At 51.1% G+C, this 12,682-nt stretch overlaps 1 protein-coding gene across 2 annotated transcripts in view; it reads left to right on the top strand.

Annotated features, from left to right (window-relative positions):
- Positions 1-1,875: 1,875 nt before the first annotated feature.
- Positions 1,876-12,682, top strand: part of GRK5 (G protein-coupled receptor kinase 5) — a 174,120-nt gene continuing 163,313 nt past the window's right edge. The window contains exon 1 of one of the 2 annotated variants that reach the window (XM_037495590.2): positions 1,876-2,047. In XM_037495590.2, coding sequence (XP_037351487.2) covers positions 1,996-2,047 — 52 coding nt within the window. In that variant the 5' untranslated portion in view covers positions 1,876-1,995. The remainder of the gene's footprint in view (positions 2,048-12,682) is intronic. The other variant, XR_005122381.2, reaches the window with a different exon arrangement.

Here is a 12,682-nt window from a genome sequence, read left to right as displayed (position 1 = left end):
CAGAATCTCAGAACCCACCTCAGACCTAGAAAGAGAATCTGAGTTTTCACAAGACACCCCCCCACCATCTGTATGCCCAAAGAGGTTTGAGAAGACTGCTATGGACCATAAACCATCTAAAGGCATGATTTTAATGACAGCCAAATGAACACACTGGGGTGTAACAGGCCTTGAGTGAAGGCAAAAGAGGAGGCAGTTGGGAAGCGCTGACGTGTAGGAGTCTCTGTCTCACTGAGACGCTTTTTTATGCGTTAGGGCTCTGGGCGTGCGGATGAGCAGCCCAGCCTGCAGTTGCTTCAAACAGTAACTCCTGGAGTGAAACATGCCTGAGAAGTTACGCGCGCAGCTACTTGCCCCCCACTTTACAGACCAGGTGCGGCCTGAGGCCCCAGCTCCAGACTCCAGGTGAGGCTGGGACTATCCAAGCAAGACAGTCCTGTGCTGCTGAGCATCAGCCAGGACCGTTCTGGTTGTTGTGGGCCCGAAGTCTTAGTTCCTTACACCCTCCAATGTGGAACAGTTGTTCCCTCCCAACCCCCCCCCCCCCCCCCCGCAATTCCGGGCCGCTTCCTGGCAGCTCTGAGGACAGGTTTCCTCCTTCTGGACAGGAGGCCCAGAGCCCGCTTCTGGACGCCTCCTTGCTCCTTGGGGACGAGCCCCCCCCGCCAAGTCTGGGGCGCATTCTCAGGCTGGGGGGCGGGGGGCCCGAGGGGCTCATTCCCCAGCGGTGGGGTCCTCGGGGGCTGCAGGGTCGGGGCTGCGCGCTGACCTGCAGACTGATGATCGGGGCTCCCAGGGGAACGGCACCGGGAGCCCCCAAGAGAAATGAACCCGCAATCTGAAAACGCACTTGACCGCGGACTCGCGCCGCTCCCGACTGGCCGCGCCCGCGGTACTCGGAGGGCGTCGGCCGCGGCGAGGCGGGCGGCGCGCGGGCCCCGGCCCGGAGGCCGTTTACTCCCGGAGGCGCCGCCGCCCGCGCCCGCGCCCCGAGCCCGCCGCGCCAGGCCGGGGGTCCGGGGACCCTTCGCCGCGCCCCGAGCCCGCCGCGCCAGGCCGGGGGTCCGGGGACCCTTCGCCGCGCCCCCGCCCGCGCCCCGAGCCCGCCGCGCCGGGCCGGGGGTCCCGGGGACCCTTCGCCGCGCCCGCGGCCGCCGGGGGGCGCTCGGGCGCGCGGGCGCCGCCTCGGGCAGCTGCGCCGGGTCGTCGCCGGCCGCTCGGCGCCCGGGAGGAAACAAAGTCCCGCTTTGTCGGCGGCCCCGCGCGGGACGGTGCCCACAGCCCCGCCCGGCCGGCGCGGCCGGAGGACGCGGGGTGCGGCGTCGGCGGCGGGCTGAGGCGCCCCGCACCGGCCCCCGCCCGGCCCCGCCGTGGCCTGCAGACTTCACTTTGGCGACTCTCGGCGGGGCGGGAGCGGGCGCCCGGGCGTGGGCGTGGAGTGCGGGCTCCGGGGCCGCGGCCCCTACCCGGCCGGGCCGCCTCGGCCCGCGCCCGCCGCCCCCCTCCGCGCGCGCCCCGCCGGCCCAGGCCGCGCCCGCCTCCCTCCGGCCGCCGCCGGGGGCGGGGCGGGCGGGGCGGCCCGCGCGCCGGGAACTACAAGTCCCAGCAGCCCCCGCGCCGCGGCGCCGCGGCGGGAGGCGCGTCCGGGGCGGCGCGTGCGCAGCGCGGCCCCGAGCCCGCTAGTACCACACCCCCGGGGGGGACGGAGCCGCAGAAGCATCCGAGGCACCAAAGCATCCGCGGGAGCCGGCGGGAGGAGAATGGAGTGACAGAGGCGCGCAGGGTGGGGGGCGGGGGGGACCGCGAGGGAGGGGGGAGGGGGCGCGGAGCAGACGCGCGGCGGCGGCGCTCGGCGGCGGAGCTCGCCCCGGCGGGTCCTGCGGTAGCGCCGCCCGCTCTGCCCGCCCGCCCGCCCGCCCGCGCCGCCAGCAGCGCCTCCGCGAGCGCCCCGGGCTGACAGCCCCGCCGGCCGCCCGCGCTGCCCGCCGGCTGTCAATGGAGCTGGAAAACATCGTGGCCAACACGGTCTTGCTGAAAGCCAGGGAAGGTGAGCGGGCGCCGGCCGCGGGTCCGGGGCGCGGGCTGCACCCCGGGGGGCAGGTCCCTGCCCGGGATCGGGGCGCGGGGCCGGGATGCGGCGGGAGCCCCGGGGCCAGCCCGGACCCGGCAGCCCGGCGGGCGCGGGGCGGCGGCTGGTCCCGGGAGGCGCGGCCGTGCGCCCCGCGCCGCCGTCCGGGCGCCGGGGTGCGGGTCGGGGCGGCGCGCGGGGCTCGGGGCGCCGGGGCTGCCGCGCGGCCGGCGGGGAGGGCACGGCTGGAAACCGTCCGCCGGGAGTGTTTCCCGGGGAAATCCCGGGCTGGGAAGGAAGCCGGGTGCAGGCGGAGTGGGGTGCCGAGGCATCCGAGCGAGGGGCGCGGGGCTGTGCGGACACCTGGGAAATAGCGCAGAATTCCAGGGCTGGGTTTTGGTCCCCATGGGGGGCGGGGAAAGAGACCTGAATTTTTTTTTATTTTGGCTCAGTTAAGAAAAGAAAGGTAAGTGTGCCACCGCTGAGATGCGTTTTGGGTGCAAATCATGGGATTTCTTGCTTGTGGCTGGCAGGAAATACGGTCCCAGCGCAGCACGGTCCAAGGCAGAGCCATGAACACAGGGTTCGACTCTTCCTTGACATGAAGAAGAAAAAGAAAAAGTGGCCCAGAAACTTAGGTGCCTCCTGAGATGATTGTGTTGTGCGCGTGTAAACATGCATATTTAGGAACACCTGGAATTTATGTAACCTCTCTTTTGCCAAGATGTGAGCTCTGGCGTGCAGCCCTTTCATGAAAGGGGCAAGTGGGTTTTTTTTCCTTGCATGGGAGGAGGCTTTGCTTGACACCCAAGGTAGAAAGCAACCCAAGTGAGGTCTTGATTTCAGAAGGATACTAGGGAAGCAACACGAACATGCCGAACCGACTTGTTAATGTTTTCATTCACCCACTTTGATGAATGGAGGAAGAATTCCTGGCCAGCCATGAAACGGTTCGTGTTTGTTCACCCTGTTCCAGCACCCTGTGGCTCCCTAGCCCCTGGCGGGGGAGCCATGCCCTGGGCTGGGTTCGAAAACCCGAACCCGGGGTTCACGTTGTAATTTCAGCATCACTTGTCGCTCTCAAGCAGCTGCTGGAAGGTTTGCTTTGAAAACCCCAGTAGAGTTTGAAACATGCCGTTCCTCCCTCCCACTGCTCAGCTTTGGTGGGGAAAGATTTTTAAGAGGCTGTTACTTGGTGACCTCAGGTTCTAAGGCCTGAGTTGTTTTTTTTTCCTGTCTTTTTACCGAATCTGACATTTCAGGCAACTGGATCAAGATGGGGGCTGGCAGGCTCTTCTCTGGACTGGGCAGTGCGGCCTGGAGGGGAAGAAGCGGAGACCACAGCCCCCCACCCTTCGACCCCCGACCCCCTCGGGAAAGCCAGGCCGTCGCCACCCAGTGGTAGGACAGGATGGTGCCTCTCCGGGCTCGGGGGCTGGGAAGGTTCACCCTCCCACCATTCTGAAATTATTTCTTGTGAAATCACTGGATCCGATGGTGTTGGCGGCTTTGCAAGTTGCACTGGTTTCTCCTGTTGCCCGGGGAATTCGGCTCCCTAGATTTCAGCACCACACGTTTGTTTGCCCCTGGCATGCTTTTCCCTCCTCTCAGCATTTGGTTGCTTCTTTGAAAACGTCTTGCGTGGAGTGTTTTATGAATTTTCTTTCCAAATTAGTCTCCCCAGTTCCCTCCGCCCCACCAAAATGAATTCACCGCCTGATATTTTTGTGTCAGGTTAACAAATGGGCTTTTACTTTTTTCTTTTTTTTTTTTCCAGAGCCTTAGGGAAGAGAGTGGCACGCTGGAGGCCGAATTACAGTGATTAAAAGTTGTTGGAGAATGTGCCTTTCCGCTTGCTTTTCCTTTTAAAGTCTTCCATTTCTCTTTGAGAGTTTGGTAGTAGTCATCTCCTGTGAGCAAGTATCTCCTCACCATGCCTTCGAAGGGAGAGGGCCTTGCCTATAAGGAAAGGGAGAGACTGACGTGAATAAGAAAAATATCAATCACTTACTTGGAAATTTCATTTTTAAACAGGCGTTTCTCCTCCTCTTTCTCTTGTGTCTAAAGAGAAGCCACAGTTTTAAGTGCTTCTGTGTTCTTCTGGCTGGGTCTTTATTAAAGATCTGAGCACATAGTTTCTGATCAGTGGGGAAGCTTGTATAAACTAAATCAATTCATTTTTATTTCCTTTGCTCTCATGTACTTGAAGTCATTCTTTTCAATTAAGTAATTCTCCAGACAATCACTCAAATATTCAGAAATGAAAGTTCCAGTGAGTTTATCCAGTGTGAAATATCTCACATAAAAAGTAGAGTATCTTAAAAATCTGAGTGGTTTAGAATATTTAAAAGCACTTCTTACGTGAAGATTCTGTGAATGGTTGAAGATGAGAAATATAATTGGAAAATGTGAAATTTAATTTAGTTCACTTAACAAAATACATTGTAAACAATTTAGAGTGTGGCTTTCAAGAAAAGTCACATTCGTCCCAAACAATAGAGAAACAGGCCTTGAAGAAAGACAGACACACTTTGCAAATGCTATAAAGGAATTTGTAGTTGTACTCTTGGGTGGGTAATTTGGAGACCTATCTTTTGTTATTATTATGCATTCTTCAAGTCAGATGGCTTTTAAATGCATTGTGAATTAAAATTCTTACCATAATGAAATAGGTATGAAATGGAAAACATGTATAAAGTAGCAATAAGATCAAAATCTTTAAGTGGGCTGGAGTGAAAGTGACTCAGTAATTAGAAAACACAGCAAGCATATTGCACCTTTGTGACAGTTATATTGAAATAAGAAAAGGTAGCCAACTGGGTTCAAAATTTAAAACCGTCAAAATGTATTTTGTAGGCTACTTATTTGTCCTGGTCTCATGAGAAAACGTCGACCTGATCACTCTTGGGAACCTTAGATTACTGTACTAAAAAGTAGGTAAAGAAAAAAGAATGGCCTCCCCTGCTGGCGCAGCGGTTGAGCGCTGGGCTGTCAAGCTGCCCGCAGCCTCTGCAGTGCCGGTTCGATCCCCGGCCACCGGGTGAGGGTCCCACATGGCGCGCAGACCTCTCCTGCCGCCCGCTGCTCCCCTCAGCAGTGTATTTCATCAGTCTGCCTGTTCTGTTCCCCGCTCTGGCTCTGGTGAATCCTCTCACCCTCCCGCGCTTCTGACTGTACCCAGTGCTTGTATAAATAAATAAATAAATCTTTAAAAAAAAAGAAAAAAAGAAAGAAAAGTTTGAGCTTGAATGCATGCCAATATATGGAGATTAGCTAAGTGATTAAGCATTTAATGAAAAGCTCCAGACTAACTCTATCTATTTACATTTCAGGATCTCGGAAAGTTGGCAAGCTAGCTAGTGTTAAAGTAGTAGTGAGAAAGAGTGTTTGCAGAGTGTCTTTTGTGTGTTTCATTTTGGTTTTATTGTTGCAGTAAAGGTTTTGGTGTTTTTCTCCAATTCTAGATCTGTCACCTTACTCTTGAGTGGACAGTGGTGAGAATTTTGCAAGGAACCACCTTTGCTTTGGTCCCAGGCCAGCAGTAGCCATATCTGATTGATAAACAGGACAGAGGGAGTAATGAGCAGGATCCAGCACTAGCACAGGAGCTAGAAGTAAAGAAATGGAATGAGTTTGTGTTGGTCACAACTGCTGAAATCCTGAATAGCCAAGAACTACCTTCTCAGATTCTCACTCTTGTGATTTGTTGACCCGAATCTTCCTGATAATAAAGATTAGAGACTTTGGGAAAAGCGATGCTGGGGACTAGTAGAGACTGGGGGATAGTGCACCAAGTTGGGAACCCTGGATAGACGGAGCGATCCACAGCAGGGCTGAAAGACCATGCTTCCCTTCTCCTTTTTCCCTTACACCTCTAGTTCAAGGTGAAAAAAAACAAAACATCCCCTGGTTTACCACCGGGAAGCTGAAACATCGCTGTCTTTGCGAGAACTCCAGGATGTCTCTGAAGCCGGAAGCCCTCTTGCTGCGATCCATTGGCAGCCACACTAACTACTCTGTGGCTTCTGCCTTCGGCTTCTCCACGTGAAAGAGCAGCAGCTTGCATCCCGGGCACACAGCTCCGTGTGCGTAAAAGCAGCCTGGCGGCGAACCTGCCTTTTAGTTCTTTCTTTTCAGCCCTGACAACTTGGAGACAGGGAAACCAAAAGCAATGTTTTCAGAAGATCTGGCTTTCTTACAGAAAGATTTCAACTGATGATTTAAATTAATCTAACTGCCTGTTTTAAAAGTCATCAGATAAATACCCACAAGACTCTCATCTTTCAGGAGCTTAGCTGCTTCTTGTCAGATTCTCAATTCCAAAAAGCTTGATTCTTCCAGTGCCCAAACTAATCCTTGTTTAAATTATGTCTTCAGAGACTGTGAGTCTTGTAGTGGCTTGCTAAATGACACCCTTTGGGTGTGGGCTGAAGACGTCAGTAATGCCTAAGTGAATTTCAGGAAAAGGCCCAATCATTGACTAAAATTCACCTTTCCCCAGGGAATTCCACCTAGGCCTGGAAACCTCCCATGTTCCCGTGACACCATCTGGGACTTGGGCAATACTTAAAATTAATATTCGTTGCCAGTATACTTGTGGCTCAAGGTAAATCATTATAACGTCTAGACCTTTTGACATAAAAGACAATTTACGGTTACAAAAAGCTTATCACTTCAGGAGATCATGCAACTCTAGTGAAACTTGAGAAAACAACAGAAAGTGACTACAGCTAGTGAGAAGGAAAGCAGGCATTTTTTCAGCCTTGCCACCTCCAGCCCCCACACTCACATCCGAACAGAATAGTGAAGAAGAGGGTTTTAAGATGCAATTTAAAATGATTAAAATGGCTTCATGATAATGGGGGTGATTTTTACTTTGAAACATCCTGTTATTTCAGTGAAAAACTTTATATAACAATATTCTAAATATTGAAAAATCTAATCAGCAAAGAGCCTTCAGATTTTATGTTTTGGGAGTAGAGACAATATTGTTCCTTTTAGTACCATCTGCACACTGCCGGAAGCACCCGTGTTGTAGAAACCATGTTAGCATTTTAAGAGAAAGTGGTTACATCCTGATTAGATATTGCTCTCCTATTTCTCATTTTTTGAGAAAACCATTTTTTTTTTTTAAAGATTTATTTATTTTATTTATACAAGCACTGGGTACAGTCAGAAGCGTGGAGGGTGAGAGAATTCACCAGAGCCAGAGCAGGGAGCAGAGCAGGCAGAAGGACCGAAGTACACTGCTGAGGGGAGCAGCGGGCAGCAGGAGAGGTCTGCGCGCCATGTGGGACCCTCCTCCGGTGGCCGGGGAGCAGCCAGGGACCAAACCGGTGATGCAGAGGCTGCAGGCAGCTTCGCAACCCAGTGCCCAACCGCTGCGTCACCAGGGAGGCTCCAAGAAAACCATTCTTAAATTGTTTTTTGAAATTCTTACTGGAGTAAAATCATTCATTTGTTCATTCAGCATTTGGTTGTTGAAGGTCACTGTGGGAGGTGACCTTTTCGATGTCAGTCTTAGAGAAATGCAATTGAGAGATGGGTGAAGAGGTGGAATTGGCAGCACTATTATCTCTTTAGTTTTAGAATTTTTAACTAAAAAGGGATAAGAGTTCCTAGTCCTAGACTAGGCCTAGTCAGCTGAAGCTGACTGGTCTGATCATGTCTGTTGGATACACTGTGTTGACTCTACTGTGCCCGGAACTTGGCCAATAGACTGAGTGTGAAAGTGACTTAAGAAACAATTCAGAAAAGAACAGTTCAGAATTCTTGCTTGTGGATTAGTTGGAATCTGGAAGACAACTGCCAGGTTTCCAAGGTGTTGTGTCTTTATGATAAAGTTGCTATGGATGAAAACCACTAAAAGCAACAGCTGGTTGAGGAATGACAAGATCTACAAGGAAAAGTGGGGTTCAGTGGTGCCTTCCAGTTGGAGGTTTGGGTGATATTTTATAGGGCAGCATCCCTGGCAGGTTGATGGGCCACAGTTCTGGAATAAAGATGTTGGAAACCATTTTCTTTTCTGGCTTTTTGTTGGGGTGGGCTTGGGCAAATCCTCTGATACAGCTTGTTCCTGGGAATGACCTGAAAGGGGTAAAAGCATCGAGTCCTGTAAAAGTTCAGTCCCACCTGATTGCTACTAACCTAGCAACTGTACATGGCTATTTACATTAAATTTAATCAAAATAAACAATTCAGCTCCTTAACCACATTTCAAGTACTCAGAAGCCACCCTTGCTACTGGCTGCCATGTCGGACTGCAGAGAGAGAGAATAATTCCAGCACTGCAGTAAGTTCACTTGGACAGAGCTGCTCCAGAGTTCAACACCTTGAATTAAATGAGTGTGATAACCCTGTAACTTCTGGCATGAAAGCTGGAGGATGGGGGCTTCCCTGGTGGCGTAAGGGGTTAAGCACAGCACTGTGAAGCTGTCCACAGCCTCTGCAGCACGAGTTTGATCCCCAGCCAGCCAGGGAGCAACCTACATGGCACAGCAGACCTCTCCTGTCTCTCCTGCTGCTCCCCTCAGCAGTGTACTTCATCAGTCTGCCTGTTCTGTTCCCCACTATGTCTCTGGTGAATCCTCTCACACACCCCCCCCACCCCGCCCTGACCTCTGGCCTTCACCCCAGCTCTTGTGTGCATAAATAAATAAATTTTTTTTTTATTTTTTAAAAAAAGAAAGCAAGCTGGAGGATGGTGAGGATGGGAACAGAGGGAAATACCAAGGAGGAGTGGGGGGCGTGGGGTGGAAGAGACAGGAAAGGACATTCTGAGGGCCTGAGGATTACAACTGACTAACTTAAGAGAAGAGCTCAGTTCAGCCACAGACACTGGACAATTGGTGGTGGTGAGCCATCCGTGTTTTCCTCTTTTCCATATCTTGTTGGGAAATTTGCCTAAATTTGTTTGATTCAAATTAAGTACTTATTACAGACACAGAACACCAGGTTCCTTTTGGAAACTCTTAAGATGAGGGTGTTTTAAAACAATCACATTAAGAACCAAAATTAACTTGTGTGTGCAGTAAACCCACGGAAGGAAGAAGAAAAAGTCTATGGACTTCAAAAAAGGTCCTCAAGATGAGGGTGACAATAGATAAAACAATTTTAAGGGTGTCCGTTTCTTCTCAGCAGGAGAGATTGAAATGAGATCATGAAGATGTCAATGAAAAACCCAAACCAACAAAATGCAGTTCTTGCTTATACTTTATAATGATTCCCCCGTAAATAGTTTCCTGTGAGATCTGAAACATTTTAACCACTCGCTGTGAGAGCACCCTTAGAAAGCAACCTAAGCATTTGAAACAAGACAGTTACTTGCTGTTCTTTGGTGTCTGAAGCAAGGCATTCCTTTTGAAGTTGTGCCAAAGAGCCACTGTCACATCCTCCTGACAGAAGTCAGTAGCCAAGCAGGCTCCTCGTGATAGGCTAGGGCCTGCCTGTCTCTAGCAATTTGTAATCTGGGGAGTATCAATATGTTTTGGAAAGGCAATGATGAAATCAGAACCTCAAAGGACAACTTCTGGGCCTGAGCAGAAAGCAGAAGAGACTGAGTTAGACAGATAAGAACATTCCTGTGAGGTGAAGCGGCAGAGACCCACAGGGCTTCCGGGTGTGCAGGCCCCAGGGCTTCTCTGTTGTATTGCTCCATCCTCCACTCTCTAGAACAACAGTTCCTTTGGGGTTAGCAGTCGGGGAAAGGAAGGTGAAATACACTTTATCTAAGGTCACTTGAATTGTGGATTCTCTGGAGCAACACTCCAAAGTGGTTTTATGTTCCAAAATAGGTTTTCTCTGCTGCAATAATGTTACCTCCAAACAAACAAAAACACCCATTTCTCAGATTTCTAAAAGCAAAGTTGCAGTGTTGAAAGAGATAGAGTGACTGTCAGATTTCCTGGAGTATGGGGCAAAGTGTAAATGTCATTTCTTCCCCAGACCCTAATTTCAGCTGTAAGCCAATTTGAGAGCAGCTGGAGAAAGTAATTCCTACTAGGGTGTGAATGACTGATAAGTGAATCCTCATAATAGGTATTTCTACTTTGAAAGTAGAATTTTTTTATCAACTTAGGTGAATCTGACAGAGAAGAAGGGATGAGATACACCAGTATACACACCTGTCCGCACGTGTGCATGCACACACAGCACTGTGACCTTTCCTGGAGCCTTTTTGCCTGTGTTGCCCTTCTACCCACTTTTCCCTGACCCCCTCATCACCTCTTCCACCAGCACATCAAAAGAGCAAAGTAGCTTCTTGGCATTCTTGCTTCTGGCAGGACTGGGAGGCAATCTCCAGTGGCCAAATTGGCCCTGAGGGGCAGGGCGTGAGACCAGATGGGTGGACATGGGTGTAGAGGACATGGCATTGGCAGGTGCTGGGCAGGTCAGTTCCTGCTGCCATGGCTTGCTATGCGCAGGCACTATTTGCCCCCACCCCACTTCCTTGGGGGCTCACTACCCCTTGGGACAGCCTTGCCTTCTAGTAGCTCAGCCTAATGGGAGCCCTCAGGTGTGTGCGCATGGCCTTGAGCTTGCTTTAATAACAAAGTGGGGGGTAGTGTGGGGTGGGAGAAGTGGGGAGAACCCACCAGAGTGATTTCACTGCCAGGACCCAGGGCCCACCCCTCTCTGTCCCAAAGAGAATGTGTAAAATGGCCTTTCCCCCCAGAAAAGCGCTCAGTTCTGTTTTTCAATGGGCGGTAACCTCAAGGATGTTTGCATTTACAAGTCAAGTCATGTCAACCGGGGGTGGTGTGTGTGTGTGTGTGTGAGTGTGTGTGTGAGTGTGTGTGTGTGCGCGCGAGTGTGTGTGTGTGTTTAGCATTCATTTAGTAGCTTTACTTTGAGAGGGTCTCTAAGCACGTCGGGCTTCTCTGGGAGTCTCTGTTAAACTTGAGATGCTGGAGAGGAGGCAGGTGATGTCACCCCCTGGTCGTGTGGGGACAGAAAGTCCAGCCTTTGACTTCTGCAGAGGTGACACTCTGAACCTCACTGTTGGGAAGGGGAGGGGATGCAGGAAGAATTACCCAACGGCAGGATAGAGAGAACCCCGCCAGCGTAATTGGTTTGTATATCTGATAAAAGATCTTGAGAAACCTCATTTGAAAATGGAATCCCATCCTGGCACGGGTCTCAGCGGCACTTGTGAAATGGAAACAAGCTGGAGAAGGGGCGGCCAGTGGCTCAGGAGAAAACAACTTTGGAAAGGCTGGTGCAGCAAGGTGCCCACCTCACCTTCGCGCCGTCGGGTAAGGCTCCCAGGAGGTGCTCCTGAGGAGGTGCAGGTGCCATCCCTCAAGAAGGAGCCCCAAGCTCTAGGAGGAAAGGGCGAGGGAGAGGGCAGAGAACTGCGTGGTGGCCCCTAAGGGCACGTCTGGAGATCCGTCTCCCCTCAAGCTGGTGCTGTTGCGGGCTGATGGCGCCAGGCCCGCAGTCCCCGGTGAGGGAGAGTGTCTTCCAGCGGAGTGTGTGCCTGGAACTTAGTAAGTGTTCAGCAAATGTTTCCAGAACCATTTGACTGATGCAATCCCCAAATACATGAAGGAGAGGGGCAGAGCAGAGAAAGTAAGATCCTCAAGAAATGGCCTTGATGTCACAGTAGATGGTAAATTAGGAAATGATTCGACATGGTTAAGAAAGATTAAGAAAGGGGATAGGGCAAATTGGAAAATGTTTTCCAAATGTTTGTCTTAACTGTGAATAATGTCTGGCAAACTCCCCCACCCCCAACCCCAGTTTGGAAGTGGTTGGTTTTACTTGTTTTGGAAGAAATAAATATTTGCATTAGCACAAATGTTTGGGGCAAACAATTCTCCACAATTCCAAGGCTCTCTGTGGGCCACAGGAGATGTTTCATGCCGATAACTCAGACCTTTTTTGGCTAAATGGAAGGCTGTTTAGGACATAATCTTCTCGTGCTTTCCACATCACTACTAGAATGAGGCCGAGCAAATAGATAGAAAACAGGAAGCCAAACAACGACCCAGGCCTAGGGACGACCGATGACCTGGCATTCGAAGGATATAAATCCTTACAGAAGATTTGCTTTACTGTTCATAGGCAGAGACTGGAGCCAATTAAGACAAGGAAAATGTATGTTAACTCTGAGGAGAAATCTCCCAACAGTCAATTCTGTAATCCTCTCTGAAGAGGAAGAGGCCAACATGACAGGGCTTCATGGTTGATGCCAGACCCTGTGATATATAATAATTAGTAACCACTGGTTATTTTGCCACACACTCATTCTCCAAACCACTAACCATGGCTTGGGATGGAATGCACCAGAAGTCTTCCCATCAGTAGTATCCAATTAGAGGGATTTTTAAAATGAAAGCTTAATTCTCTATAACATAGAGCAGAATATAAATTAAAGAAGGAAAACCCGAATTCCTCGGTGGTTCAATGGGTTACCAAGGTGAGGAGGGCTGGCTTCTGGGGCTCACTTAACATTTTGGTAACCGGGTGACTAATTGTTTTATATCTTGCTGCCTGGTATTCCCGATCATCTTTTCAGCAGCTTGAAAACATTTCAGGAATGACTGGGAGGAGGTCTAGGAATTGAGAAGCTTATTCAGGGTCAAGTTCTTCCCCAGCAAGTGAACCTGCATC

The sequence above is a fragment of the Talpa occidentalis genome, unplaced genomic scaffold (assembly GCF_014898055.3).
Source record: "Talpa occidentalis isolate TD23 unplaced genomic scaffold, MPIMG_talOcc4v2.1 talOcc4.8, whole genome shotgun sequence".
Classification (NCBI taxonomy): Eukaryota; Metazoa; Chordata; class Mammalia; order Eulipotyphla; family Talpidae; genus Talpa; species Talpa occidentalis.
This window is presented reverse-complemented; position numbering and strand designations above follow the sequence as displayed.